The following is a 26,027-nucleotide window of genomic DNA, read 5'->3' on the forward strand; positions in this document are numbered from 1 at the left end:
CTGCACAGGGGAGGGTGGGTGCTGGGAATTTCAGGGGGAGCCTGGCTCAGAGTCTCCTTAAGTCCTCAGGCTTGGTTGGATGAGTCTGACCATGTTATTAAGGTGTGGTTGTTGCTGCCTGTGCTCCTGGTCCAAGGCCAGGCCTGGATCTGGATCTGGGAGGTAGGGCTGAAGAACTTGTAGCCTCCGCCTCACCTCCATCCCAGCTGCTGGGAGTGCTGTGGGATGAGGAGCTCTTCTCTCTGGGAATGCCCCACCCCTCAGGAGCAGCCCACATCCAGTGCCAATCTAAATGAGGGGAGAGTAATCAAAGGCATGGCCTTCTTGTCCCAACTATGAACAAGTCTGAATGTCACGCCCCTGCTTTATCACTTAATATGGGGTCCATTGAAGCCACTATTGTTAAATCACAGCTAAATCCTCCCCTCCTCTGCTCAACCCTGCTTCCTTCCTTTCCTCCCCCAAGTGGGTATTGATCTCAATAATACCCTAATACGTACAGTTGGCCCTTGAACAGCACAGTTTTGAACCATTTGAACTGTGCAGGTCTGCTTACATGCAGATTCTTCCAATTGACCCACTCAGTTCAAACTCATATTATTCAAGGGTGAATCTGTGGATGAGTGTGTGTGTGTAGTGGGGGCAGGTGTAGTTACACACAGATTTTCTACTGCGCGGGAGATCAGCACCTCTAACCCTGGAGTTGTTCAAGGGTCAACTGTAAGTAGTATCCACACACTAATCAGTCACCACCACCTGCTCTCAATCTGCCTCCCCGGGAACCTAATTTGCAACAGAAACTCCTAAACAGGGAATGTCCTGGAGAAATCACAGGCTTCCTGGAGATGATGTTTATGTTGGGAAGAATCTCAATAGGTGCAGAGGGGGTGTCTTGAGGATGTCATTGTGCCAGTGGCCATGGGGAGAGCATGGGCAGATGCCACAGGCAGCAGAAAGAATGATTGTTGACTTACTTTGTGACCTAGACCCAGTTACTCCACCCCTTTGAGCTTCAGATTCTTTCTCAGTAACAAGTGACTGATAATCCCTCCATCCTAGGGTTCTTGGAAAGTTCTCAATCAGGTGAGTTTCTTAGCTTCCTCCCCATGGCAGCTGGGCCAGATGGGGTCTCCCTGCACTCTGCCTTCTCCCTGCCTCCTCTTTAAAAACATCTTTCGCTCATCCTTATGGCAACTGTTGCAAGGCTGGCACTATTACTCCCCTTTCACAGATAGGAAAGCTTGGACCAGGAGAGGGAAATTGTTTGGTTTACAGCATCTTATTATTTCTTCGTCAAATGTTTAAACATGAGCCACTGCTCTTCTCTGGGCTCTGGAGTTACAAAATTGTCCTCCTGGGGCTGACATTCTAGTAGAAGACAGAAGAACGAATAAATAAGTGGATCAAACTATTTATAGGTGTGGTAAGTGCTGTAACGACCATAGATCCTGGCTGGTGTGGCTCAGCAGATTGAGCACTGGCCTGCAAACCGAAAGGTTGCTGGTTCGATTCCTGGGCAGGGCACATGCCTGGGTTGCAGGCCAGGTCCACAGTTGGCGGCGTGCTAGAGGCAACAAGTTGATGTGTCTCTCACATCACACATCAATGGTTCTCTCCCTCTCTCCCTCCCTTCCACCCTCTCTAAAAATAAATAAGTAAATAAAATCTTTAAAGACCACCGATAAAGGAGACGGGACTGAGAGTGACGGGGGACCTTTGGAGGAGGTGGGTGAGGAGAGCCCCGAGATGACCTTCGAGCTGGGATCTGGAGAAGAGGCCAAGCTAAGAGCAGAGACCTGGGCAGAAGGAACAGCTGCTAGCACTGACTGAGTTCTTCTTACGTATTGTACAAGGTAGGTACTTCAATTTTCCATTCTACTGATACAGAAACTGAGGCCCAGAGAAGTTACAAAGCTAATACATAGAAGAGCCCTGAAGCAAGTATAAGCTGGACTTTTTCTAGGAATTTAGTGGAGATCTGAGCGTTAGAATGACATGGAGCAGCAGGGAGTGACCTTCAACTTGGTGTGTAGCCCAGGAGTTTCCTCATGCTGGAGTTTGTTTGGGAGATAAACAGCTAATGCTGGGGATGGAGGTAGGGAAACAGCTAATGCCGGGGATGGAGGTAGGGACTGGGCTTTCAGGTGCTCAAAACAAAGTCCCACATCCTTGGAAAAAGAGCAAAAGAAAAAAAAACAAAACTGATCTTTCCCTCTCAAAATCCTGGGCAAGTATTGGAGAACCAACTGGAAGCTCAGCCCACCCCAGGCAGGGTCCAGTGTCCCCAGCTGCCTCCCTCCAGGCATGTTCAGCGGATTTCCCATCTGTCAGGTGGGGAGAATAATAGTTTCTGTCTCACAGGGTTGTTGTGAGGATTCAGTGATGAACCCCTACCACCTGGAGGGGCTCACACACTGTGAGCTATTCTTCCTGGCTGCTTATTATCAACCCCGCAGCAACACTGTGAGGTTCCTTAGCTTAGTGAGACAGCAGGCCTCGTGCCCAGGTGGGGGCTGAGCTGCACCGGAGATGGACACTCCACGTCCGAGGACCCTTTACACCCAGTCACCAAGGTTTGTGAGGTTACCACTTCAAACGTTTTAATTTTTAGAGAGAGGGGATGGGAGGGAGAGAGAGGGAAACACACCTCTCACACTGGGGACCTGAGGGAGACCCGCATTGATGTGATGTTTGTGCCTCTTGCTCTGGGGACCTGGCCCGCAACACAGGCATGTGCCCTGACTGGGAATCAAACCAGCAACCTTTCAATTCTCAGGCAGGTGCGCAACCCACCTAGCCACACCAGCCAGGGATAACCAACTTTTCAAACTTACCCCTCTCCCCACTTTACTGCCACCATGCCAATCCAGGCAGCGGCCTTCTCATGAGTCTCGATTCTAGTTTCCCTCTCTCTTCCTCCTCCAGTCTATCTGTTCTTCACTGCCTGGCTAGTGATCTTTTCAAAATGCAGATCTGACCATGTCATGTTCCTGCTTAAAATCCTTTAATGGTTCATATTACTTTATTGTTTAAATAAAGGACATTTTTTTCATTGCTTTTAGAGGGAGAGGGAAAGAATTATTGATGGGAGAGAGAAACATTGATTGGTTGCCTCCCAGCCTGGGGCTTGAACATGCCCAGACCAGGGAACAAACCTGCAACCCAGGTATGTGCCCTGAACAGGAATTGAACTTGCAACCCTTTGGTTACGGGGACGATGGATGCTCTGATCGCTGAGCCACACTGGCAAGGGCTCATGTTACTTTTTGGGTAAAGCCCATTCTTTTGGGGGGCCTACAAGGCACTGCATGACTTAGCCGAAGTTGACATGCAGTTCTCCTCGAAAGAGATCCCCACTGCCTCACTTGGGTCCCTCAGACTATGGCTCAACTGGTCAGACTCTCTCCCCCTGGCCCCAGAAACCTCTCCTTTGCAGCCCGTCACAGAGGCAGTTTTATATTTATCCAGTCATAGAATTGCTCCCTGTGTTATTTTTTAATTATGTATTTATTGATTTGAGAGAGAGGATTTATTGTTCCACTTATTTTATACATTTATTTGTTGATTTTTTTATGTGCTGTGACCAGGATTGAACCTGCAACGCTGGCATATCAGGACGATGCTCTAACCAACTGAGCTGCCTGGCCAGGGCTTGCTGTTTTTCTTTTGTTTTGTCTTTTTAATTTATTTATTTTCTATTACAGTTGTCCCACTCCCGTCTCCCCAGCCCCTGGCTCCCTGTGTTTTTATTCATCATGGTAACCCCACTGGCAGGCCCAGGCCCAGCTCATAAATTCTTGAATGATCAAGTATCTTCCATATGCAGATAGGACAGGTCTCATAAGCTACTCACCTATCACACAGCTGATCAAGAATTGAGGTCTCTTCACTCTACTCCACCTCTTTCCATTAAACTGCCCAAATTCCCTCAATCCCTTCTGTCCTCAATGGAGGATTCAAAACTAATTCTGGATTTCTTCTTGGCTGCTGAGGTCAGTGACTGTCGCCTACTATCAGGACTTGGCAGGACCCCTTCTGTTGTTCGATATCACTAACAGAACATCCTTTGAGAGCGTCACCCAGTGCCATCAGGAAGTTCTGGAGAAAGTGAAACCCTTCAACATCCTCTTCCTGGAGGTAGGTCACAAGAGTGACCTGGTGGTTGAGTGACAGGTGGCACTGGAGGAAGGGGAGAAGCTGGCTGCCCCCCTTTTTTGTGTGCTCACCATGTTGAAACCTCAGCCAAGAGCAACAGTAACATCAGCACAGGCTTTGAGCTGCTCATTCAAGAGCTCTATGAGGCTGTGAAGAGGGGGTCATAGGGCCAAACTGAATGGGAGGGCGTGAAAAGCAGGGTCCCACTGCAGGCCGACCTCAGGAGACAGAACCAAAGCAGGGAAGGTGGATATGCTGGCGCTCCCTAGGCAAAACAATCATGCCTCCTGAAGCCCATGGAGCCTTCATGATCCACGAGGGCTATGCTGGGCATAGGACAGGACGATACCAGGTGCCACTGAAGGTCATGACCCTTGGTTTCCTCTGCACAATTGTGAAAATACTAGGATCAGAGATACGAACAACTATGAGCAGACAGGCCTTTCCCCAAGGCTACTGCCATCCCTTCTTCAGGCCCACGATAAACACAACTTTCTCTAGGAATTCTGGAAGAACAGGTCAACAAAGGCTTTGCCAGAACCAGGATGCCTCTTCAGTTTGGGCTCATGAGAGAAGGTCACCCTACCCAAATCTATGGCAGAGAAACTATACTCAAACTTCTACGAATGGTATAGCCTTCCTTGGAGTCAAGTCATGGAAAATACCTGGGTCTTTTCTCAGGCACAGAAATGAGTAACATTGCTGCCACCTGCTGCCTAGGGAGCCGCATCCAGTTTTGCCACTCCTCCCGACTCCCTTTGGGATTTCAAAGGCTGTAAGCCATGCACCCTGTGTCTTTCGATTAATAACTTCTTTATTCTGGAAAAGCAAATGAAAGTCATATTCATATAAACACTGACATTACAAAGTACAGGGAAAAAGGGAAGAGAAAAGGAAACAAAAACCTCTACAAATCCTGCTAATACTGTCTCACCAAACAAGACCATACTGCTTTGTCCCATATTCAATCACTTATATAATAAATCACAAATAAAATCTTCTCTGGAAGATACACTGCTCCTCTTTGAGACGGCAGGGAAAAGGGGCCAAAGTGGGGCTAGGAGGCTTTATTCTTTTGGCAGATCCTCTCAGTCATTATAGATATTGCTGCACTGTTAATAAAAAATATATGCTTCTCTGTAAAGCATTAAAAAAAAAATCCAAGGATGAGATGGCTGAGGTCTCAGCTCAAGTATCTCCAAATACATTGTTGTCCATTCCCTGACCTTCCCATGTGTTATTTCTTGGTTGTTTTCCGGATCAATGCCATTCTCTGAAAGGAGAGAGAAATAAACAAACACAGGTTAGCGTCAGGAACTTTCTGGGATGTCCCGTGTGGCTAGCAGGTGGCATGGCCCACATCATAGGCTGGAGCCTGTGGGAACCTGCAGGCATAGGCCAGCTCAAGAAGCTCCATCTAAACTGAGGACAATCTGCAGGGCCCCAGAGATGTCTAGATAGGCCAGCGGATCCATTCCATTCCCCAAAAGACAAATGGCTCTAGGCTAGCAGGATGGCAAAAAAGCTAAAAGCAGAAGGTGACAGAGAAGATTATTAATTACACAGATGTGCAGGGGTGCCTATTTCTAGGTCTGAATCTCAAGGTCTACCTTCCCTTTACTTCCTTAGATTGCTTAGAATAAACTCACTTTTCAAATCAGAGTAGCCAGTTAAATTAAGACAGAAAAGACAACAGCCTTGTCAACAGAGGCCACCACTGCCACCAGCCTGACCAATGACAGTGACAACTTACTCCACAGGAGTGGTGTTAGGTTTCCACACTGACTCAGTTCCATGGTAAGAGAGACAGAGAACAAAGGTTAAGCTAAGACAGAGGCCAGAACACCTGGCAGAGCAGTCTAGTGCTGCCTCCCCGACACGGGCAACGCGTTTCTGCTTCCCCTAACCTGTCCTCGGTCACAGGGCCGTATGTGGTGCTCAGATTACCAGCAATGAAGGAAGACTTCATTAAGGAGATGGGCAGGGATGAGTTCCATTCATATAAGACCCCGCTGTGGGGACAGCCAAGTACCACGGAAATATGTGATTGATCTCCCATGGAGCCCCGCAGCCTCTGCCCTTTGGTCCAGAGGGAAGTGGGCTGTGCAGGGGAAGTGGAAACCGCAGTGATGGTAGCTGTGTGCACGCCTCCAAGGCACAGTTCAAGGGGTCCTCTGTGGCTGCCCTGGGGCTCTGATGGCTCCTCACCTGTTTGTGAGCCTCTGTGGTGCAAGCTTTTTTGTAGGGTCGGATTTCTTCAGAGCCGAATCCCGGGATCCACATGTTCCACTGGCGCTCTGCAAGGAAAATGGCAGCACAGAGATGAGGCTGGGAAGGCAGTGTCAGGGTGCAGTGTGATCCTCAGACAAGGGTTAGGGAGGGTGAATCTAAGCAATCAGCTAGTAACAGGAACCCTGCAGAGGGAGTCTGTGGAAAACAAATGTAGGAATCCCATGCCGAGCCTCCAAGGTTTCCACGGATACCATCTGACCTTCTTGCAGAGACAAAAGAGGTAAAGGAGTCAAAGCTGAGGGTGCTGAGTCCTAAGGTTTCCATGAAGCTCCACAGAAAAGGAAAGTGATTTGTTTCTTCAGCTGTCTTACTCCTGTGCTCAAAGTAACCCCTCCCAAACCCAGAGGAAGAGTAGGAACAGAAAGGCATCCCAGCATTCTGGAGTGGAGAGCCAGTCCCAGCTCTCCTGCTTCACTGTGGGGCTGTGTGATGCTGGGTCTCAGTTTCTTCGTCTTCTCCATGACAGTAACAATAGTGACACCCACCTAACAGGGTGCTTGAGAGCATTCAACGACGTAATGCAACGCCAGACCCTGGGATAAATGCAGACACGTGGGTACAGATACAGGTGCATCCACGCACAGCTCCATGTCCCTGTGCTGCTGGTTGTAATTATCCCTGGTAAGACTGTCACCAGAAGTTCCCAGAGGGCAGAGATTTTGTTTACCTCATCAGTAACTGGCATAACTACATGGTTCCCTAAATCCACAAATAAAGGTGTACTACACGTTCAGCATACCCAATATAACAAATACGTACAGTTGAACTCTGGAAAATGTGGGGTTCAGAGAAACCGACAGCCCCCCATTAAAAATCTGCATATAACTTTTTTTGAAAGCCTTATTTATTTATATGAGGGAGGGGAAGGGAGGGGAAAGAGAGGGAGAGAAACATCGATGTGAGAGAGAAACATCAATCAGTTGCCTTTCCTATATGCCCCGACCTTGGACTAAACCCACAACCCAGGCATGTGCCCTGACCAGGAATCGAACAGGCGACCTGTAGCTTTGCAGGATGATGTCCAACCAACTGAGCCGCACCGGTCAGGGCTGCGTATAACTTTTGACTTCCCCAAAACTTTAGTAATAGCTTACTGTTGACTGGAAGTGTTATTGATAACATAAACAGTTATTAACCTAATTTTGTATGTTATATGTATTATATACTGTATTCTCACAATAAAGTAAGCTAGAGAAAGGAAAATGTTAAGAAAATCATAAGGAAGAAAAAAATACATTAACAGTACTGTATGTAGTTACTGAAAAAAATCCGCATATAAATGGACCTACACAGTTCAAACCTGTGCCATTCAAGGGTCAACTGTACTCACACAAGATTATTTACAGAATGAGTGTCTATTAAAAAGAGTTACAAGGGGACTTCTTTATCACACTTCCCAAAAGTACTGATAACATTTGTTTTGCAAATTTATGTTGCCCCAGGCAGGCACTTACTCAAATCAAATCGTATATAAGTGGTTTCATAGCTATAATTTGTGTCTTATGCACATTAAATATTGGGTAAATGAGTGATTCATGTTTGGTTCTAGGATAATTCTATATAAAGCTGTTCCAATATTTTTTTGAAAACAAAAATGTCTTAAGTCTTCTGCTAATAGTATTGCTGTCACTACTTAAAACTAGCACTAACTTTATTCTTGGGAAATAAACTTTACAATCGACACAAAATGGATCGAAACATGGATTTGCAGAGTCACTTTAAAAAAGAATAGCTACCAGGCATGAATGCACACATCTAAGGATGTGTAGCAATATATTTAAAAATGTGTGTATTTATAGTTCATATGATATTACTATAACAACAACAACAATCATTTAGTGAATAAGACATATAGTAAAATGCCTGGTACAAAGCAACATTGCGCAAACCATTCTATATACATTATCTTAACCCACTGAGCCACACCAGTCAGGACAGCTGTTTACTTTCTTTTGATCACACTGTAACCAATGCAGAGGAGGGCTTATTCATTTCAAAGAGATTATGGTTAATCAATATTAGATGGATATCTCCCAGGAAAACCCAAGCTCTAATTTAGTGTCTATTAAATAGAAAAGCAGAATATAAAATGATATTTGCATTATTAAACTTTTCTTGGGAAACATACATAAATAAGGCAAAAACTGGAAGGGAAACACCATTATCTGAATGGTGGAGATACAGTAGCTACATTTACTGAGCTCTTACTTTGGGCCAGGTCTTGCGCCAGTCATTTTACAAACCAAATCCATACTTCTCATAATTACCATGTCAGGAAGATATCATGATCTCTACTTTATCAATGAGGAAATGGGCTCTAAGAGAAATTAAGTAAGAAGGATAAGGTGACACAGTCAGAAAGTGGCAAACCCCATGCCTCGGAACACACAAATTTCAGAGCCGGAAGGTCAAATCCCGGCATGAAGGTTCCTCTGACTACACTGTTCCAGACCATCATGGAGGAGCAGTAGTGAAGGCACCTCAGGGAGAAACTAGACCACGTACCTAGGTGCAGCTGGACGTCCTTCACCTCCAGGGTGCTGGACTTGCGATGCCGAGCAAGCTGGCAGGCTGCCGTCACCACACTCTCGATAAAATCATCGGCAATCTGCAGCAGCATCTGGGGAAGACAGAGTATGGGGGTGTAACCATGTCATTGGCAAGGTGGGTGCCTGTAACTGGGACAGCCACATATTTAGTCACGCTTTCTATCAGAAGGCCTATAATCAGCCTTTAGCCTAAGGTGAGGAGGAGGAGTGATGATGGCAATAGAAACACATTAACTCATTAACCAGGTGGAGTGCAAATCACACCTTCCCGAGGATGAGCCTTCTGCACTTTCTACCCAGCAGGCATCAACCAGCCCTATCCCTCACCCCCATATTGTCTTCTGAATTAGGTGGGAAAACAAAAGTGAGTCATTATTATTCCTCACTCATAGTCTCTTACAGCATTTTTATTTTCATGATCTTACCTAGTTCTTATAATAATCCAGTGGGAAAAAAAATGGGGCATGAATTTTATCCTCATTCTACAGTAGAGGATGCTAAGACCCAAGGAGACTACCTTGCTCATGGCCATGCAACTACTAAGCAGTGGAACCAGGATTCAACCTCAAGGTTCTGAGTCCAAATCCTGGGTTCTTTCTACTTCATTACAAATTAGTCCTGGACTGAGTGATGAGCAAAATTAGAATTCTGAAGCTAAAAACATTATGCTAAGGCCCTGACTGGTGTGGCTCAGTTGGTTGGACATCAGCCTGCAAAGCTAAAGGTTGCCGGTTTGAATCCTGGTCAAGGGCACATGCCTGGGTTATGGTTTGGTCCGCAGTCAGGGTGCATGGTACAAAAGGCAACTAATCGATGTTTCAATCTCCCATCGATGTTTCTCTCCCTCTTTTTCTCCCTCCCTTCCCCTCTCTCTAAATAAAATCGTAAAACAAAATAAAACATTATGCTAAGTGAAAGAAGATGGTCACAAGACCAAATACTATGATTCCATATATTTGAAATATCCAGAATAGGCAAATCTATAAAGACAGAAAATATAGTTGCCTAGGGCTGTGGGGAATGAGGAAAAATGGGGAGTGACTACTAATGGGTATGGGTTTAAGGATGGTGAAAATGTTCTAAAATCAATTGCGTTAACAGTTGCACAACTCTAAATATTCCAGAAACCACCAAATTGTATATTTCAAATAGGTGAATTTTGTGGTACATGAATTGTATCTTAATAACGGTGCTACTCCAAAAAAAAAAAACAAAAAAGAAACCAAACTTACACAAAAAGGACAAATATTTTCCCTCTGGTTAAAATAAAACAAAAACAATGGAGTTATACTGCTTTCATAACCTGCATTTTCTTTCCCTATCGTTATATATGCCTCAGCAAAGGCAAAACCAAAACAAAATATACAAAATCATCCCAGAATTGAAGGACACAAATCTCTAGAATAAAAGAAACCTCCAAAAACTCAGTAAAACAAATTTAAAAAATAAACATATTAATGCTTATACGAAAATCCAGAAAAGGAAAAAAATAAGATCCCAATAGGATCAGGATCAGAATAGCTTAAGATTTCTTAACAGAAGATTTTTAGAAGATAATAGAGCTATTCCCTTCACAGCTAAAAAGAAAAAACCAATTTCCAAAATAGAATTCCAAATATAGCCAAACCAAAAATTAAGTGTGAGGTTAGAATGTAGACTTTTTAAGACATTTACCTCTGATCTATCCTTCTGAGGGAAGTTTTTTAGAAAAGTGCTTTAACAAAAAAAGGGACTAACATAAAAGCAGGACATATAACCTAGGAAACAAAAAAGATCCAAAGAGGCCAAAGGAAGACGCAGGAGGGATTTATGCAAGTGGACTAAGATTAATCAGACCACAAGAGGATGGAGTTTTCTAGGATTGAAACCTTGGGGCGGGGAGACGGTAGATGACCCAAACCAATACATTATTTTTCCATTTGGAAAACAATGTTGACAGGTGTATAACAGAGCTGATAGTGGAAGCAGAATAAAAAAGGCACATAGAAAACTAATAAAAATGAGTCAATTATCAACTTCAAGAAAATAAGTTACACAAGTAATCAAAGACATGACTTGGCTCAGTGGTGAACAATATTTGTATGGTTCTTCTCTTTCGCCTTCCCTTCCCCTCTCTCTAAAAATAACAAACTAAAATCTTTGGAAAAAGAAAGAATATCTGTTTAAGTATATTATTTTGAAATATGGAGAAATATTGTATAAACAACTAAAATTGTTTGAAGTGATTGCCTATGAGCAGCAGGCTATGCCCTTTTTGATGGGCAGAAGTAGCAGCAGCTGTTAGGTATAAAGTGACCTGTTTAAGTTACAGTATTCCCTCACTTATCGCGGGTATTACATTCCAGAACCCCTGCGAAGTAGGAACCTTACATTTATTCAACACTCTTAAACCTACGTAACTTTAACAACATACGTATATAGTACCGAAAAATCCCGCGATATAGCGAAAAATCCATGATAAATAATTAAATATAATATTTTTTAAAATCCCGCGATACAGTGAGGCCACAATAAGTGAACCGCAATATAGAGAGGGACTACTGTATTCCATGGGACACTTACAATAACCCTGTAGATAAATGATGTCATACCCTACCAACACAGGAGGAAGCAGTCTCAGAAAGCTTAAGTGATTCGTCCATAGCTACAAAGCTGTTAAGTGACATGGCCAAGATGCAAATTCAGATCTGTCTGCTTCTAAGGTCTGTGCCGTAACACTATTCTTTTCCGGCTCTCAGGGACCCAGTCTCTGGGGTAGCCAACCACCTTACTTCTTCCACGTCTTCATCCAGTTGCTCATTAGGATCCACTTCTCTTACTAAGTCTTGTAATTTCTTCTTGGTCAATACCTAAAGTTAATTGGGAGAAGATTTTTCAACCAAGTATCAAGGAAACAAACAAAAAAACCTCATTAGCCTATGATGAAGAAAGATTGTCAATTTGTTGGCTTCAGTTTCTGCTTTCGAAAGAGTTAACAGTCTGGCCTGCCTGATGGTATTGCTACAACTACACTCTCAAGACTGACGTAGCCTAGGGAAAGGCAGAAAGAGCAGTCTGGAAAAGAGGCCAACGTCTGTCAGGCAGTATATTTCAGCCTCATCTCTTTTTCTTACTGTGCCTCAGTTTCCCTTTACATTAAATAATTTAAAAATTTCTGACCACCACAAATCATACAGTGCCTCTGCTGCCTTTGGACATGCTCTTCCACCCCTCTTCCCACCTGCTTGACTCATGGTGCCTCCTGTCTGATGCTTTTTCTAGCCCACCCAGGTGAAAGCAACCACTTCCTCCTTCAGCCTCTACTGTACCCTGTGCACCCTTCTATCATTATGTACACTTATAAACTTGCCTGTTTCTGACTTAATAGGTTGAAAGCTCCCTGAGGGCAGGGAACATGTGTTCATCTTTGTATAAGTATGTACAACTATGATCTCTCTTCATAGAGGAAATGTCATGTCACATGTATGTGCCATTAAGAAAATGATCAGCCCTGGTGTGGCTCAGTGGATTGAGTGCCAGCCTGCTATCCAAAAGGTTGCTGGTTCGATTCCCAGTCAGGGTATGTGCCTGGGTTGCAGGCCAGATCCCCAGTTAGGGGTATGCGAGAGGCAACCCATTGATGTTTCTCTCCCTCTCTTTCTCCCTCCCTTCCCCTCTCTCCAAAAATAAATAAATATTTTTTTAAATGCTACTCATAGTTATTTTGGGATGGTAGTAAAATTATTGGCTATTTATTCTTCTGTTTTTCAAAAGTTTCTGTGATAAACATGTATAACTTGGAAATAAGGAACAAAAAGAATATTTTCCAAAATAAACATTTGTTAACGATGTCTCAGATCTATTCATTCTTTTCCATTCTACCATTATCACTTAATTCAAGCCTTCATCACATGTCTTAATTTATTGTAAGTCTTAGACTTGGTCTTCTTCCCAGTCTACCCCTTTCCTACCTTTCCTGTCCCTTTATTGCCAAGTTAATCCTCCTACAACATACTATTTTTATTATATTACTTAATCCTCTATTAAATATTTGCAAACTTTTTCTTGACTAAAATTTCCAAAGGAAACTGATTAGCATAGGCCCAGTATGTTTTGCTGTAATCCTATCCATGTAATTTTACCTCCTGTTCTCCAATACACTCCACATTCAACACAGGTTGGTCTTCTGACTATCTGCCCAACCCTCCCCATTCACCTTTGCTAGCCCCTCTTCCCATTCTCTTGAAATGCTGTCCTCTCATCGTAGTCTACCCAGCCTATGAGGCCCAAGTCAAGAGATTATACTTATTTCTTGTGGCTCTGGAGGACAGATTCAGGATTAAGAATAGAAAGAAGGGGGCAGATTTTAGTATCACTGCAGAAAATTAATAATGGCAGCAGCTGGAGGAACTGGAAGGAGAAAAGACTGAAGGCAAGAATAGTTTTATTATAAAAATAATGAATACTGAATCCATTAATTATTTTACTATTTTATTTAACTATTTTATCAAACAACTATATAGCACATATATAAAAACCTATCATAGGTAAGATGTATTAATGTGTATATGGATATAAGCATGTAGACACATATAAATATTACAAGTAAAAATTGATAAATGTTACACATGATAATTCAGTTTAGAAGTTCAGAGGTCCAAGGAGGGAAACAGACCTTTTTCAACTGAGGGAAAGAGGTAGCATCTGAGATGGACATCTCTCAAAGCATTAGTGGTTCAAAGAACAGATAAGAGGTGACTACAGAGAGCAAAAGTAAAAGGACGATACCTGATTGTTTTCAGGACTGAGGCGCCCTCCTGACCCAGGAGTGCCTGGTATCTTTACCACTGTAGTGCTATTGGCCATGGAGCCTTGTGGAGGGGTGCTGGCTGGTTCCGGTTTTATGGATGAGAAATTGGAGAGGTTGATTAGGGCTGAGGGGCCAAACTGGTTCATAATCTGCCGAGCTTTGGACTTCAGCTCATAGAGCTTATCGAGATCCTGTTTCTTTCTGGAGGTATGAGGACCAAGGCCAATCAACTGTGGAAGGAAAACACGAAAATTAGCTCCAGAGGTACCTGTAATAAAGGGTATGTTTTGAAAGTAAAATTATATGTGGTCTTCAGTATATCAGGGATAGTAACTACATGATACCTGCACACTGAAAATGGAGGAAATGAAGAATATTTATTGCTCTCACCTGATATTTAGAAACCAACTCTTCTCCAAAAGCTAAATGAAATAGTCCACAAAATTGAAATAAGAAAATAAATGAAATAAGGAACCTTATGTACAAAAATAAACTAGAATGAGCAAGACATTTTTGAAGACTTTGTAAAAATAGAATACATGGTTAAGTACTACATGCACTATCATTGAACATCAAATAATGTTAAATTCAAATAAATTATGGCACGGTCACATACTTAAAACCCAATCACAAAACTTCAGAAAACAGATTAGTTCACGTTGACATTTCAAAACATGCTTAATTCTATGTCAGGGCTACACCTAATAAAACACAATTTTTAGCGACTGTGAAAGTCTTTTTTGTCATCAAGAGCAAATTTTCTCTAAGTGTTAGCAATCTTTAAGTACATGCAAAGTCCCTAGCCTGGAGTAGTTGAGATGGCTACATTTTAGAGCCATGAGCTTAAATTCGACATCAGCTTTGATGTCACAAAAACCAGACACACATTCACCAAGTTCCTCCCACAGTGGCCTCAAAGAGCTTACTTACAGCTATCTGAGTGTCTAGATCTTTAATTACATCAGCAACGGCTGTGAGCCCGGTGAAATGAGAAGCAGCCATTTTCAAAAGCTACCTGTAAATGAACAACTGGCATCAAGCACCACCCTTGCCAGAGAACCATTTCAGTTCCTCGGCCTGGCACATCTTCGCCAACCAGGATCCAGGCAAACTGAATGTGGAGAAGAGTATCTCCTTCTCCCTACTGGGCACCAAGAAAAATATCTCCATCTATTTCATATACAACTTTTAAAATTAATTAATGATTATAACATAGACTCTCTTCCCATAGGGTGAATATTCTATTGTTAGGGATAGACTGGCAGGATATAAAATACCATAATTGGTCAAAATTGTGGAATTTTATTTTATTTTTATTATATATACTGATTTCAGAGAGAGAGAGAGGGGAAGGGAGAAATAGAGGTAAAAGAGACAGAAACATTGATGTGAGAGAGAAACATGGATTGATTGCCTTGTGCACGCACCCCAACTGGGGACAAATCCACAACCTAGGTATGTGCCTTGACTGGGAATCAAACCCATGATCTTTCGGTGCATGGGATGATGCTCCAACAAACCAAGCCACACCAGCCAGGCAAAATTGTGGAATTATTAACATGCAGAAATCAAGGCACTGGTTTTCAGAACTAAGTAAAGCTTAGCAACCAGAATGAGTAGTGCATCTGTTCTACTCTTGTCTCTATTGTTGAGTTCCTTCCCAATACACTAACTTTCTAATATGACCTCTTCCCCTGGTTTACCCTAATAAAAGCAACTAACTGCACTGGTTAAATGACCAAGAGAAACTTGTTAGCCAAGAGCCGGCTAAGGACAACGGCGGAGTACCAAGATCCCTTGTTTGTTTTTAAACCACATATGGTCTGTGCTTTCTCCCTTGCTCACAGATGCTACCACTGGAAGAAACAGGATAGGAAAAGACTGTTAACATAGAAATACAGTGGTCCAACATCGCCACCCCCCCACCCAAGGTTCCACTTGCCAGTTTCAGTTAACCACAGTCTGAAAACATTAAGTGAAAAATTCCATAAGCAATCCATAAGTTTTAAATTACACGCCCTCCCGCATAGCATGGTGAAATCTCATGCTGCTCCACTCACTTGTGCCTGGGTCATGAATCATCCCTTTGTCCAGCATATCCACACTGTATATGCTACCTGCAGTTAGTCGCTTGGTAGCCACCTGGGTTACCAGATCAACTGTTAGGGTAACACAGTGCTTATGTTCAAGGCACCCCTGTAGTAGCCTAATGCTGTGTGTGTCACAGTGCCCACACCAGTTACCTCACTTCCTCTCATCACACAGGCACTGTATCACAGTCTCCTTCACACCATCACAAGAAGGTAAGTACAGTACAATAAGGTATTTTGGGAGAGTGAGCACATTCACATAACTTTTATTACTCTATATTATTATTGTCCTGTTTTATTATTGTTGTTGTTAATCTTTTACTATGCCTACGTTATAAATTAAACTTTATCATGGGAAAGTATGTATAGGAAATAACATAGTAAGTATGTATAGGGTTTGGTACTATCTGCTACAGACTGGGAGAAATATTTACAAACTATATTTCCAACTAGGACCTAGAACATATAAAGAACTCTCAAAATTCAAGTTTTAAAAAAAGGTAATTTAATTAAAAAGTTGACAAAAGAGATGACCAGACATTTCACCAAAGAAGATATATAGATGACAAATACACGAAAAGATGTGCAACATCATTAATCATTAAAGAAAGGCAAATTAAAACTACAATGAGATATAACTATATACCTATCAGAAAGTTGACTTGAAAAAATACTAAACATGCAACTACCATATGATCCAGCAATTGCCGTCCTAGGCATTTATCCTAGAGAAATGAAAACTTATGTTCCCACAAAAATTTATACATGAATGTTCACAGTAGCTTTATTTGTAAAAGCCAAAAACTGGAATCAGCTCAAATGTCTCTTAACAGGTAAACGGGTAAACGAACTGTAGTACATCATATCACAGAATACATGTGTTACTTAGCAATAAAAAGAAACAACTAAACACACAATTTGGATAAACCTCTAGAAGATGATGTGGAACAAAAGCCAATCCAAAAAGAGTACATATTGTATGATTCCATTTATATGAAATGTCCAGAATAGACTAGTATGTAAAGACACAAAGTAGATTAGTGTTTGCTTGCGGTTGGGAGGTGGGGGACAGGAACAGAGATTGATTGCTAATAGTATGGTGTGTGTGTGTATTTTTTTTTTTTAAGAAGGGACAAAAATACTCAAAAATTAGATTGTAGTGATGGTTGCACAACCCTGAATGCACCAAAAAAACAATGAACTGTACACTTTAAATGGGTGAATTATATATGTGAAAGATATCCCAATAAAGCTATTTTTTTTAAATGAGAGAAAACTCGTGAAATGATCTCCAAGAAACATTGTTCAGTGAAAATGTAAGGTACAGAATCGTGGGAATAGTTTGCTATCACTTATTAAAACACACAGATACACAATTGTAAATGCATACATTATTCCTGGAAAGATACATAAGAAAGTAATAACAGTGGTTGCCCTGGGAGGTGGGAGAATGGTAGTATCTGGTGGTCTAAGAAACCAAGATGGGAGGAGACTTAACTTTTCATTGTATACCCATGTTTTCTACTGTACTTACCTTTTATTGTATAACCAAAATTCTGTACTATCTGCATATGTTACCTATAAAAACATTTTTAAAACTATTATTTCGTTTGTTTCCTCTGAAGAAACAGATAGTATTGAACTGTTTTTAAATTATAACAAAAAATATAGTGGTAACCACAAAAGTGAATCTTGACCTACATCTCACACTTTCTACAACAATAAATTCAAAACTGATCATAGATTTAAGAATGTAAAAGTATAAAACTTTTCTTAAACTTCCGGCCAAGATGGAGGTGTAGATAGACACGCTGAGTCTCCTTCTACAACTAAGAAGGAATACAACTACCTCAAAACTAGAAACGACCAGAAGTTCCAGAAAATCAAACTACATGGAAGTCCAGTAAACAAAAATATAAAGAAGAAATACTCATCCAGACAGGTAGGAGAAGCGGAACCGGGGCGGAGAGGACATGGTGTGGTAGTGGCAGTGGTAGCAGCAGAGAGGCAGGCCAGCGGAAAGCGCAGTCACACGTTTTTAAAAGTCAGGAGGGACACCTGGGGAGCATTCCCAGCTCCTGACGGGACCTCACAGCTCACGGTCCCAGCACCGGGGAAAATCAAGCCTCATTGCTTCTGACTGTGCAGACCAGTAGGGGTTGAGGTGGAGGCAGAAACTGCGGATCTCAGCAGAGTCCACTTGTTTAAAGGGCCCCTATGGTCCGAGAACGTCCGCAGACCCACCCACTCCAAGAACAGGCCAGGGCAGCAGCTAGAGGGGCGCCAGTCTGGTGTGGAAGTGGGAGAGGTGCCTGGAAAAGGGGCGAGTGCTGGGAAGGTGGCATTGTTCCCTCTCGGACCCCTCCCTGACATACAGGGCCACAACGTGGTGAAACAGGTCACCCGTTACTGATGAATCCCTGAGGCTCCGCCACTTACAACGTAACAGGAGTGACAGCTCTCCCTGGGACACGGAGGCAAACACAGGAGCCTGTCAGAATGAGGAGACAGAGAAGTATGGCACAAAAGGGGAAATAGATCAAGGTTCCAGTGGGAGAACTAAGCGACGAGGAGATAGCCAACCTAACAGATGCAGAATTCAAAACACCGGTGATAAAGATGCTCCCAGGCTTGACAGATATGCTTCAGTACGGCAAACACATAAGAGAAGAAGTGAAGTCTCTGCTAAGTGAAATGAAGGAAAATTCACACAAAACCAATGGTGAAGGGAAGGAAACCGGGGTTCAAATCAATGATTTGGAACATAAGGAAGAAAAAAACAGTCAACCACTGCAGAATGAGGAAGCAAGAATTGAAAAAAATGAGGAATACTTCCCAAATTTTGCGAAGGAGATGGACATACAGGTCCAGGAAGCATGGAGGGTCCTGGGTGAGCTGGACCCAGAGGGGACCACACCAGGACGCATCGTGACTTAGATGCCAAAGGTGAAAGATAAAGACAGAGTCCTGGGGGCAGCAAGAGATAGGCGGAGAGTTGCCTACAGGGGGCTGCCTATAGGACTATCAGCTGATTTCTCAGAGGACACTTTGCAGACAGGAAGGGACTGGCAAGCATTATTCAATGGGATGAAAGGCAACCTGCAACCAGGATTACTCTATCCAGCAAAGCTATCATTTGGAATGGAAGGGCATCACCAAGCCATTATTACATGAAATGTCCAAGGGACTTACTTAAGAAAAAGAAGATCAAAACTATGAACACTAAAATGACAACAAACTCACAACTATCAACAACTGAATCTAAAAAATAAAAACAAAATCCAGCTAAGCAAACCAGAATAGGATCAGAATCATAGGTATGGGGATCATTTGGAGGGTATCAGCTGGCGGGGGCGGGAGGGGGAGAAATGGGGAAATGGTGCAGAGACCATAATGGTGCAGAAGCATAATCGGTTGGTACGAAATAGACAGGGGGATGTTAAGAATAATATAGGAAAGGGTGAAGCCAAAGAACTTATATGCACGACCCATGGACATGAACTAAGGGGGGGTGGGATTGCTGGAGGGAAGGAGGGTACTGGACAGAGGGGAACAAAGGGGGAAAAAAATTGGGAGTACTGTAACAACATAATCAATAAAATATACTTTAAAAAAACAAAAAACTTTTCTTAGAAAACTTAGGGGGAAATTTTCATTACTTTGGGTCAGGCAGAGTTCTTAAATACAACACCAAAAGCACAATCCACAAAGGAAAGAAATTGATTAAGTGGACTTAACCCAAAATGTAAAAACCTCTGCTCTGCAAAGGAAAATAAAAAAAGATAAGTCAGAGACTAAGAGAAAATATTTACAAATCACATATCTGACAAATAAGTTGTATCCAGGATATACAAAGAACTCTTAAAATTCAACAATAAGAAAACAAAAACCTGCCCTGGCTGGGTAACTCAGTTGGGCAGAGCACGTTTCCAATATGCCAAGGTTGCAGGTTTGATTCCAAGTCAGGGAACATACAAGAATCAACCAATGAATGCATAAATATGTGGAACAACAAACTGATGTTTCTGTCTCTCACCCCTCCTTTCTCTCTCTCTCTAAAAATCAATAAATAAATTTATTTTTTTAAAATAAAAGAAAAAAATTATTAAAAATTAAGCAAAAGATGTGAAGAGAGCCTTCACCAAACAAGATATAAAGATGGAAAATAAGCACATGAAATGATGCTCATATTCATTAGTCATTAGGAAAATGCAAATTAAAACCACAATGAGACACCACTAAATCCCTATTAGAATAGCTAAAATTTAAAAAAAATAAAAAAAGTACTGGAGAGGATATGGAGCAACTCAAATAGGCATACATTTCTGATGTGAATGTAAAATGATGCAATCTCTCTGGAAAAGTTTGGCAGTTTCTTATGAAGTTAAATGTATATTTATATGACCCAGTACTCCCACTCTCAAGTATTTACCCTAGAGAAATGAAAACTTATATTTACATAAAAATAGGTATGTTAAATGTTCATAGTAACATTATTTATAATTTCCAAAAACTGGAAACAATCCAGACAGATGTCCTTCACCTAGTGAATGGATAAACAAACTAGGTTTACCTATACAATGGACTACAATTCAGCAATAGAAAGGAAGAACTACTGATACATGCAACGGCATGGATAATCTCAAATGTGTTCTGCTACTCAAAAGGGTACTTACTGTATGATTCCATTTATATGACACTCTGGAAAAGGCAAAGCTACGTGAATGGAGAACAGATCAGCTGTCAGGGGTTTGGGTGGGGGAGGGTTTGTCTACAAAAGGGCAGTATGAGGGAAACTTTTCAGGTGGTGGAACTGTTAGGTAATCTGAGTGTTACAGTGCTTACATGACAGTACGAGGGGGACCCAAAAAACCCCTGAAATTTGCTTATAAAAAATTGTGTGTTTATTCTTATATGTTTAAACTTCAGTCACCTTCAAAGTACTCTCCATTTGATGCGACACACCTATCGAGACTTTTTAACTGCTCAAACCAGTTTTGACTCATTGGTTTTGATGCTTTTTAGTGCTTCTGCTGTTTTTTGTTTCACCTCTTCCACACTGGCAAAACATTTCCCTTGAGGACTTTTTTCATCCCGGGAAACAAAAAGTCGCTCAGTGCAAGATAAGGTGAATGAGGTGGGGGGGCATGAAGGTCATGCTGTTTTTGGTCAAAAACTGCTCAATGCTCAGCGCCATTTGAGTGGGTGCACTTGTAAATACCCATCATGAAAAGGGGAAACGGGATGAGTCTTCAAAAAAAATTTACTGAAGCCAAATGCAGCCTCTCACAACACCAGCTGGTACACTGAGGCAGAGGGGTTCCTAGAACACTCACCTAGCAGAGGAAGCCTGTTCTACAAGGGGCCTGCGTGCCAGGAGATAATTCCGGTTTTTTGGGGGGGTCCCCCCTCATACGCACTTGTTACAACTCATGGATCCACACACCCCAAAAGGAGAATTTTATGGTGTGTAAATGTAAAAAACAAAATACCACAACTTGATCAGAATGGTTAGTGACTCTCCGTTCAAATGACCTGTTTATTGACAACTTTCATCAAGCCCTATTGTGGATGGGTCTGACCAAGCACAATGGAATGAAGTGATCGTAAATAACATGAATTCCATTATGTTATGTAGCACGGTTGCTTTGGGCCACTCAAATTTCTAATTCTTACATCCTTAAAATGGCAAAAGATAGGGATGTGCTGCTGTATAAAAACAGAAGTATTAATTATGGGACAGTTCGAGAAAACAATTACAATAGTAAGCCCTGACTAGCACCTACTATGTGGAAATCATGTGCTATGATGGGATTCACAAAGTCCAGAAAGCGCATATCCCAATAATCTGTATAGTATGACTGCAAGTTTAATTAAATAGCCAAGTATATTCTCTCTCCCCTCAACCCATCACACTTAAACTGTGGTTGAAAGGCTGAGGATGACAAGACCTGCTTTAGCTTTTAGCAACTTTGTTCCTCAAACCGAAATCCAGTTGCAATGCTATTATTGTATTAAAAGGATCTGATTTTTCAGAAGGTAGGAAACCAGTGGAAATCTTGCAATAGTTATAAGACATGGGCTTCTCTGAACATCTGTTCCATTAACAGATTTTTTTTTTAATGAAGAAAATAAGAGAAGATCAGATTGCCTTTAACACCCTTTTACCTTTGAAAAGTTTAGGAATTTACTATTTACACAAAATATGGAGACAAGGGGACTATCAGCCTGATGGCATAAAAGCCCTATCACTGTGGTGCATGATTTGGCTTAATGGCCAGGTTTTCTACCTGATTGTTTATCTGCTCGCTGGCTTCATTTCCCAGCCTAAATGACCCAAAAAGAATCAATTGCAGTCTGTGAGACTTGATAGTAAGAGTAATACGGGTTTTCTCCACTAGTTTTTGGACTAGTTTGATCCTGTTTAGGTGGTTTTGAGTTACTACAAAAGTAGTACAATACAGTGGTCAAGGGCATGGACTCTGGTGACAGTGTCTGAGTTCAAGTACCAATCCTGCCACTTATTAATTATATGTCCTTCAGCGAGTTACCTAATCTCTTTATGCCTCAATTTCCTCATCTGTAAAATGGAGTTAATCATAAAGTATATCTCATGGGATTGTTGTGGCAATTCACAAAGTTTATGTATCTAAAGCACTTAAAAAGTATGTGGTACACAGTAAGCACAAAGAACATGTCTTAAATGTTTGCTAATACATACCCTCTCCTCTTCTAAATGTTAAGTTATAAACATGAGTGTGCTTAAACTAAAAGGTTTCACCTGTTCAGATATGTGTTGGTGGCATCCTATAACCATTCTCATGACTATAGACATTAGAAAAAAAGTGGATTGAAATAAAACAGGAGTGGCAAATGGTCAGCAGACTGATAAGAGAAGATCCAACTCAGGGCGCTGGGTACCATCCTACTTTTGCCACTGAGTTAAGTGAGTTCCCTATGACCAGTGATTCGACAGGGGACCAGGAAAATTCTAAAGTCAATTCCAGCTCTAACAATTAGGGTAAGATTTTAAATTAAACCGATATGTACAGAGTTCAAAGTTTGTTTCCTGCTTCTGACACACCAGTTTCGCAGTGCAGACTATAAGCACAGCTGACGTGTTATCTCCAATGTATTTTGGAGCTTTCCACAATGACCTCGAGTCAAAAGTAGTATGTTCCATGTTCATTTCTGCTCTAACACAATGATTTTCTGATTAGGTATATTGAAATCCTATAATAATAATTCAGTGAGCGCTAGAGCCACAAATGAGTGAAATTTTGAAAATGAAGGTGAGAATATTAATCCAATAATAAATGATCATTGAACCATTAAGTAATCTGAAAAGGTGGCATAAGCATGCTTATTAACCTCATAATTTGGTGTAAGTTTTGATCACTTGTATACAGTATAGGCATTTACAAATAGCATAGGGTAACTCATTGGAAAAAAATAGTTTCAATTAAGTTATCCCTATTTCCTCAATCATCTAGTTCATGTTACAATTGTAAAGTTAATCTAATTTAAGTCCTTGTTGCAAACTGGCCTTTCTTGGACTCCTAGAGTTCTATTCAGGTCCTGGTTTGTTTTTTGTTTTTTCTATCTTGAATATTTATGCTTCTTTAAAAAAACAAATTTAAAAAGAAAAATAATAATAAAGATTTAAAAATAGGAATTTAGTTCTCCTCAAATACCACACTACATAAGTACCCTAGTAAGTTATAGTACTTGACACTCAGTCTTGAGGAGGGGTGAGTTCAATCAATGATATGCTTTGTAAAACTACTTCTGTTTTGCTGATGGGCAAACAAACATAAAGGGGAATCCATACAGAAAAGTAGAAAAGAATTTAATCAAACACATAACTGGGTTTGACGAGGGCTGGGCTACTTAATACCATGTGATTTCAGACAAGGTACTTAATCTCTGAACCAATCTCCTTATCTGTACAATGGGACTAACAATATCTAATTTGCGGGGCTGTAAGTGGTAAGTAAGTTATCTAAGATCTAATACTCGGGGTGATGAACACACAGTACAAAATATAGATGATGTATTATAGAATTGTACACCTGAAAACTACATAATTTTGTTAACCAAGGTCACCCCAATAAAGTCAATAAAATTTAAAAAATACTTGGAAATGCTTATGATGGTGCCTGGTTAGCCTGAGTAGGTGTCAGTACAAGATATTATTGAAGAAGAGAAGTGACTGGTCCAAGTCTCTCTGCCAACCCTATCTAAAAGCAGCCATCTCCAGTGAATGCTTATGTTAAAAATACAGGATACAGCTTACTTATCTGCAACTTTTTAAATGGCTTACTACATCTTTTTTTTTTGGAGGGAGGGAGAAGGGCTTCATTTAAAAGTTTCTTAGCTGGTAGTGACAGTCACTGTATCAATGTGAATACAGTAGTAAGACTAAAAATAAAGCAGTAGAATCTGTAAAAATTCCCTCAGGTTTGAAGTTAGAGCAGATTCTAGAAAGAAGCATGTTTTCAAGGGATATTAACCAAGCATCTCCTATTTGCTACGTACAGCAGAGTACTGCACCAAAATCAGGATCTAATCAACATTGCTTCACTGTGGTCCTAAGCCCTCTTTACACATAAAATAGGAATTTTAAAAAGATTCCTTTCAGGCCATTCCATCTCTGACATTCTTTTACATGAGATGTAGAGATCTGTACTCAATCAGAGTTGAGTGGAATGGAATTTAAAGCACTTGTCAAGTATATAACTGAGTTCAAACTGCTTCAACTTCACATCAGTTTTGTAAGAATAATGCATGTGGCCTTCCTAGATTAAGTAACTGAAACAAGAAAAGCCTGCCAAAAGCCAAGTAGGCAGAGCGAAAGAGTTGTCTTCTCTTGAATACATCTTTTGCCACTGGGTTCAGAGAATATGAGAAAAAATAATGGATCATTATATTTTTCCAGACTCTCTCCCTTTCCCTTAGAGGCTGATCTCCCAGCCATGGCCCCTGATACTCTCTGCTCTTAGGTGTACGGATCCTCACAGCCCTGCTGCTTCAGGTATTTCGGAGTCTCCAAGCCCCGATCCTGTCCCCATAGAAGCCCGCCTTCACTGCCCGCTCCTGTTCCTCCCAAACCCAAATGTTCTCTTACTGTTTCTGTCCCTCAAGAATCTAAGTCTTTTTCTGCTGTTTCTTAATCCTTAGCAGCCCGGGTCTTCACTGTCCCACTTCTGCCTCCTAGGAGCCCAAGTCCTCACAGCTCCGCTTTTACCTTTCAGGAGCCGGTGCCTACATGCCCCGTTCCGTTCCGACCGCTCTCCTCTTAGGAGCGCAGGTCCTCACAATCCTGTCCCTCTCAGACCGCTTTCTCTCAGGTGCCAGAACTCACATCTGTTCCCGTTCCCTACGTCCCGTCTGGAGCCCGGGTCCCCACAGCCGCGTCTTCTCCGAACCCCGAGCCCCAGTCCCGTCCCAAGAGCCTGATTCCTCGCAGTCCTATCTCAATAATCTGCCTCTTCAAACACTGACCCACTGTGGGTCTGGGTCCTGACTCCCTCCTCCCGCTCTTTTTCCTCAACTGCCAGGGCCCAAGACTCACAGGCAGCAGGTCTATCTCCCCATGATATGCAGAGACTGCCCCAGAGAAGCGATCGTCTCGGCAGCCGGTCAGACTGCTCGGCCCTCCCCGAGTCCTTCCGGCACCGCTCCCCGCCTCCAACCCGGAAACGCGCGGCTCTTCCGGCCGGCGGGCGCGCGCCTTAGTTACGCAGGCGCAGATTGCTTTCCGACACGTGGTCGTTGTGCTGGGCTGTTGCGGAGCTCTTGGGGTGGAGTTTTTTTTCCTGCTTGGGGTTGACTAGAAACATGGGCGAGCTCAGTGCCTGCTACCGGAGCTTTACGAATTCTGCCCTAGCTGTTTCATCCCGACTCCGCCTGTGACGGCTTTCGCTACTCTGACCGGTAATTGGTCGCCATTTTTGGTTGTGCCTTTGTCGTGATAGCAGGACGGATATAATCACCTTGGACAGCTTCACCCCATACGTGTCCTGTTGGAACCAACAGTAAAGTTGGCAGCACAAGAACCTAGGGACAAGAGAGACCGGTTGTGCCTGTGAATTGGCAATTAATAATAATAATTGAGCAATTACTATCTCAGGAACTTGGCCAAGCCCCTCA

General features: G+C 42.1%; 1 protein-coding gene across 2 annotated transcripts; it reads right to left on the reverse strand.

The window, feature by feature from the left end:
• Window positions 1-4,951: 4,951 nt before the first annotated feature.
• TAF12 (TATA-box binding protein associated factor 12) lies at window positions 4,952-25,558 on the reverse strand. Of its 2 annotated transcripts, XM_090268934.1 has the most exons (7): window positions 25,450-25,558; window positions 14,716-14,800; window positions 13,764-14,015; window positions 11,768-11,845; window positions 8,953-9,067; window positions 6,364-6,452; window positions 4,952-5,428 (listed from the first exon to the last, which is right to left on the reverse strand). In XM_090268934.1, the coding sequence occupies exons 2-7, from the start codon at window positions 14,785-14,787 to the stop codon at window positions 5,393-5,395; spliced, it is 642 nt and encodes a 213-aa protein (XP_090125060.1). In that variant the 5' UTR covers window positions 14,788-14,800; window positions 25,450-25,558; the 3' UTR covers window positions 4,952-5,392. The 2 variants fall into 2 exon arrangements, with proteins under 2 accessions (XP_090125060.1, XP_090125061.1); XM_090268935.1 differs by lacking the exon at window positions 14,716-14,800.
• Between the last annotated feature and the right edge of the window lie 469 nt (window positions 25,559-26,027).

Source organism: Furipterus horrens, unplaced genomic scaffold (assembly GCF_987537825.1).
Source record: "Furipterus horrens unplaced genomic scaffold, mFurHor1.1.pri manual_scaffold_3, whole genome shotgun sequence".
Lineage (NCBI taxonomy): Eukaryota > Metazoa > Chordata > Mammalia > Chiroptera > Furipteridae > Furipterus > Furipterus horrens.

Bases quoted from the DNA above. Each gene is read 5' to 3' on its own strand.
- TAF12 (XM_090268934.1), bottom strand. From the start codon at position 14,787: ATGGCTGCTTCTCATTTCACCGGGCTCACAGCCGTTGCTGATGTAATT. The intron at 14,016-14,715 runs GTAAGTAAGCTC...TTCCTTCCACAG, and splicing joins ATCTAGACACTCAGATAGCT to TTGATTGGCCTTGGTCCTCA. The intron at 11,846-13,763 runs GTATCGTCCTTT...AATTAACTTTAG, and splicing joins TCAGTCCTGAAAACAATCAG to GTATTGACCAAGAAGAAATT.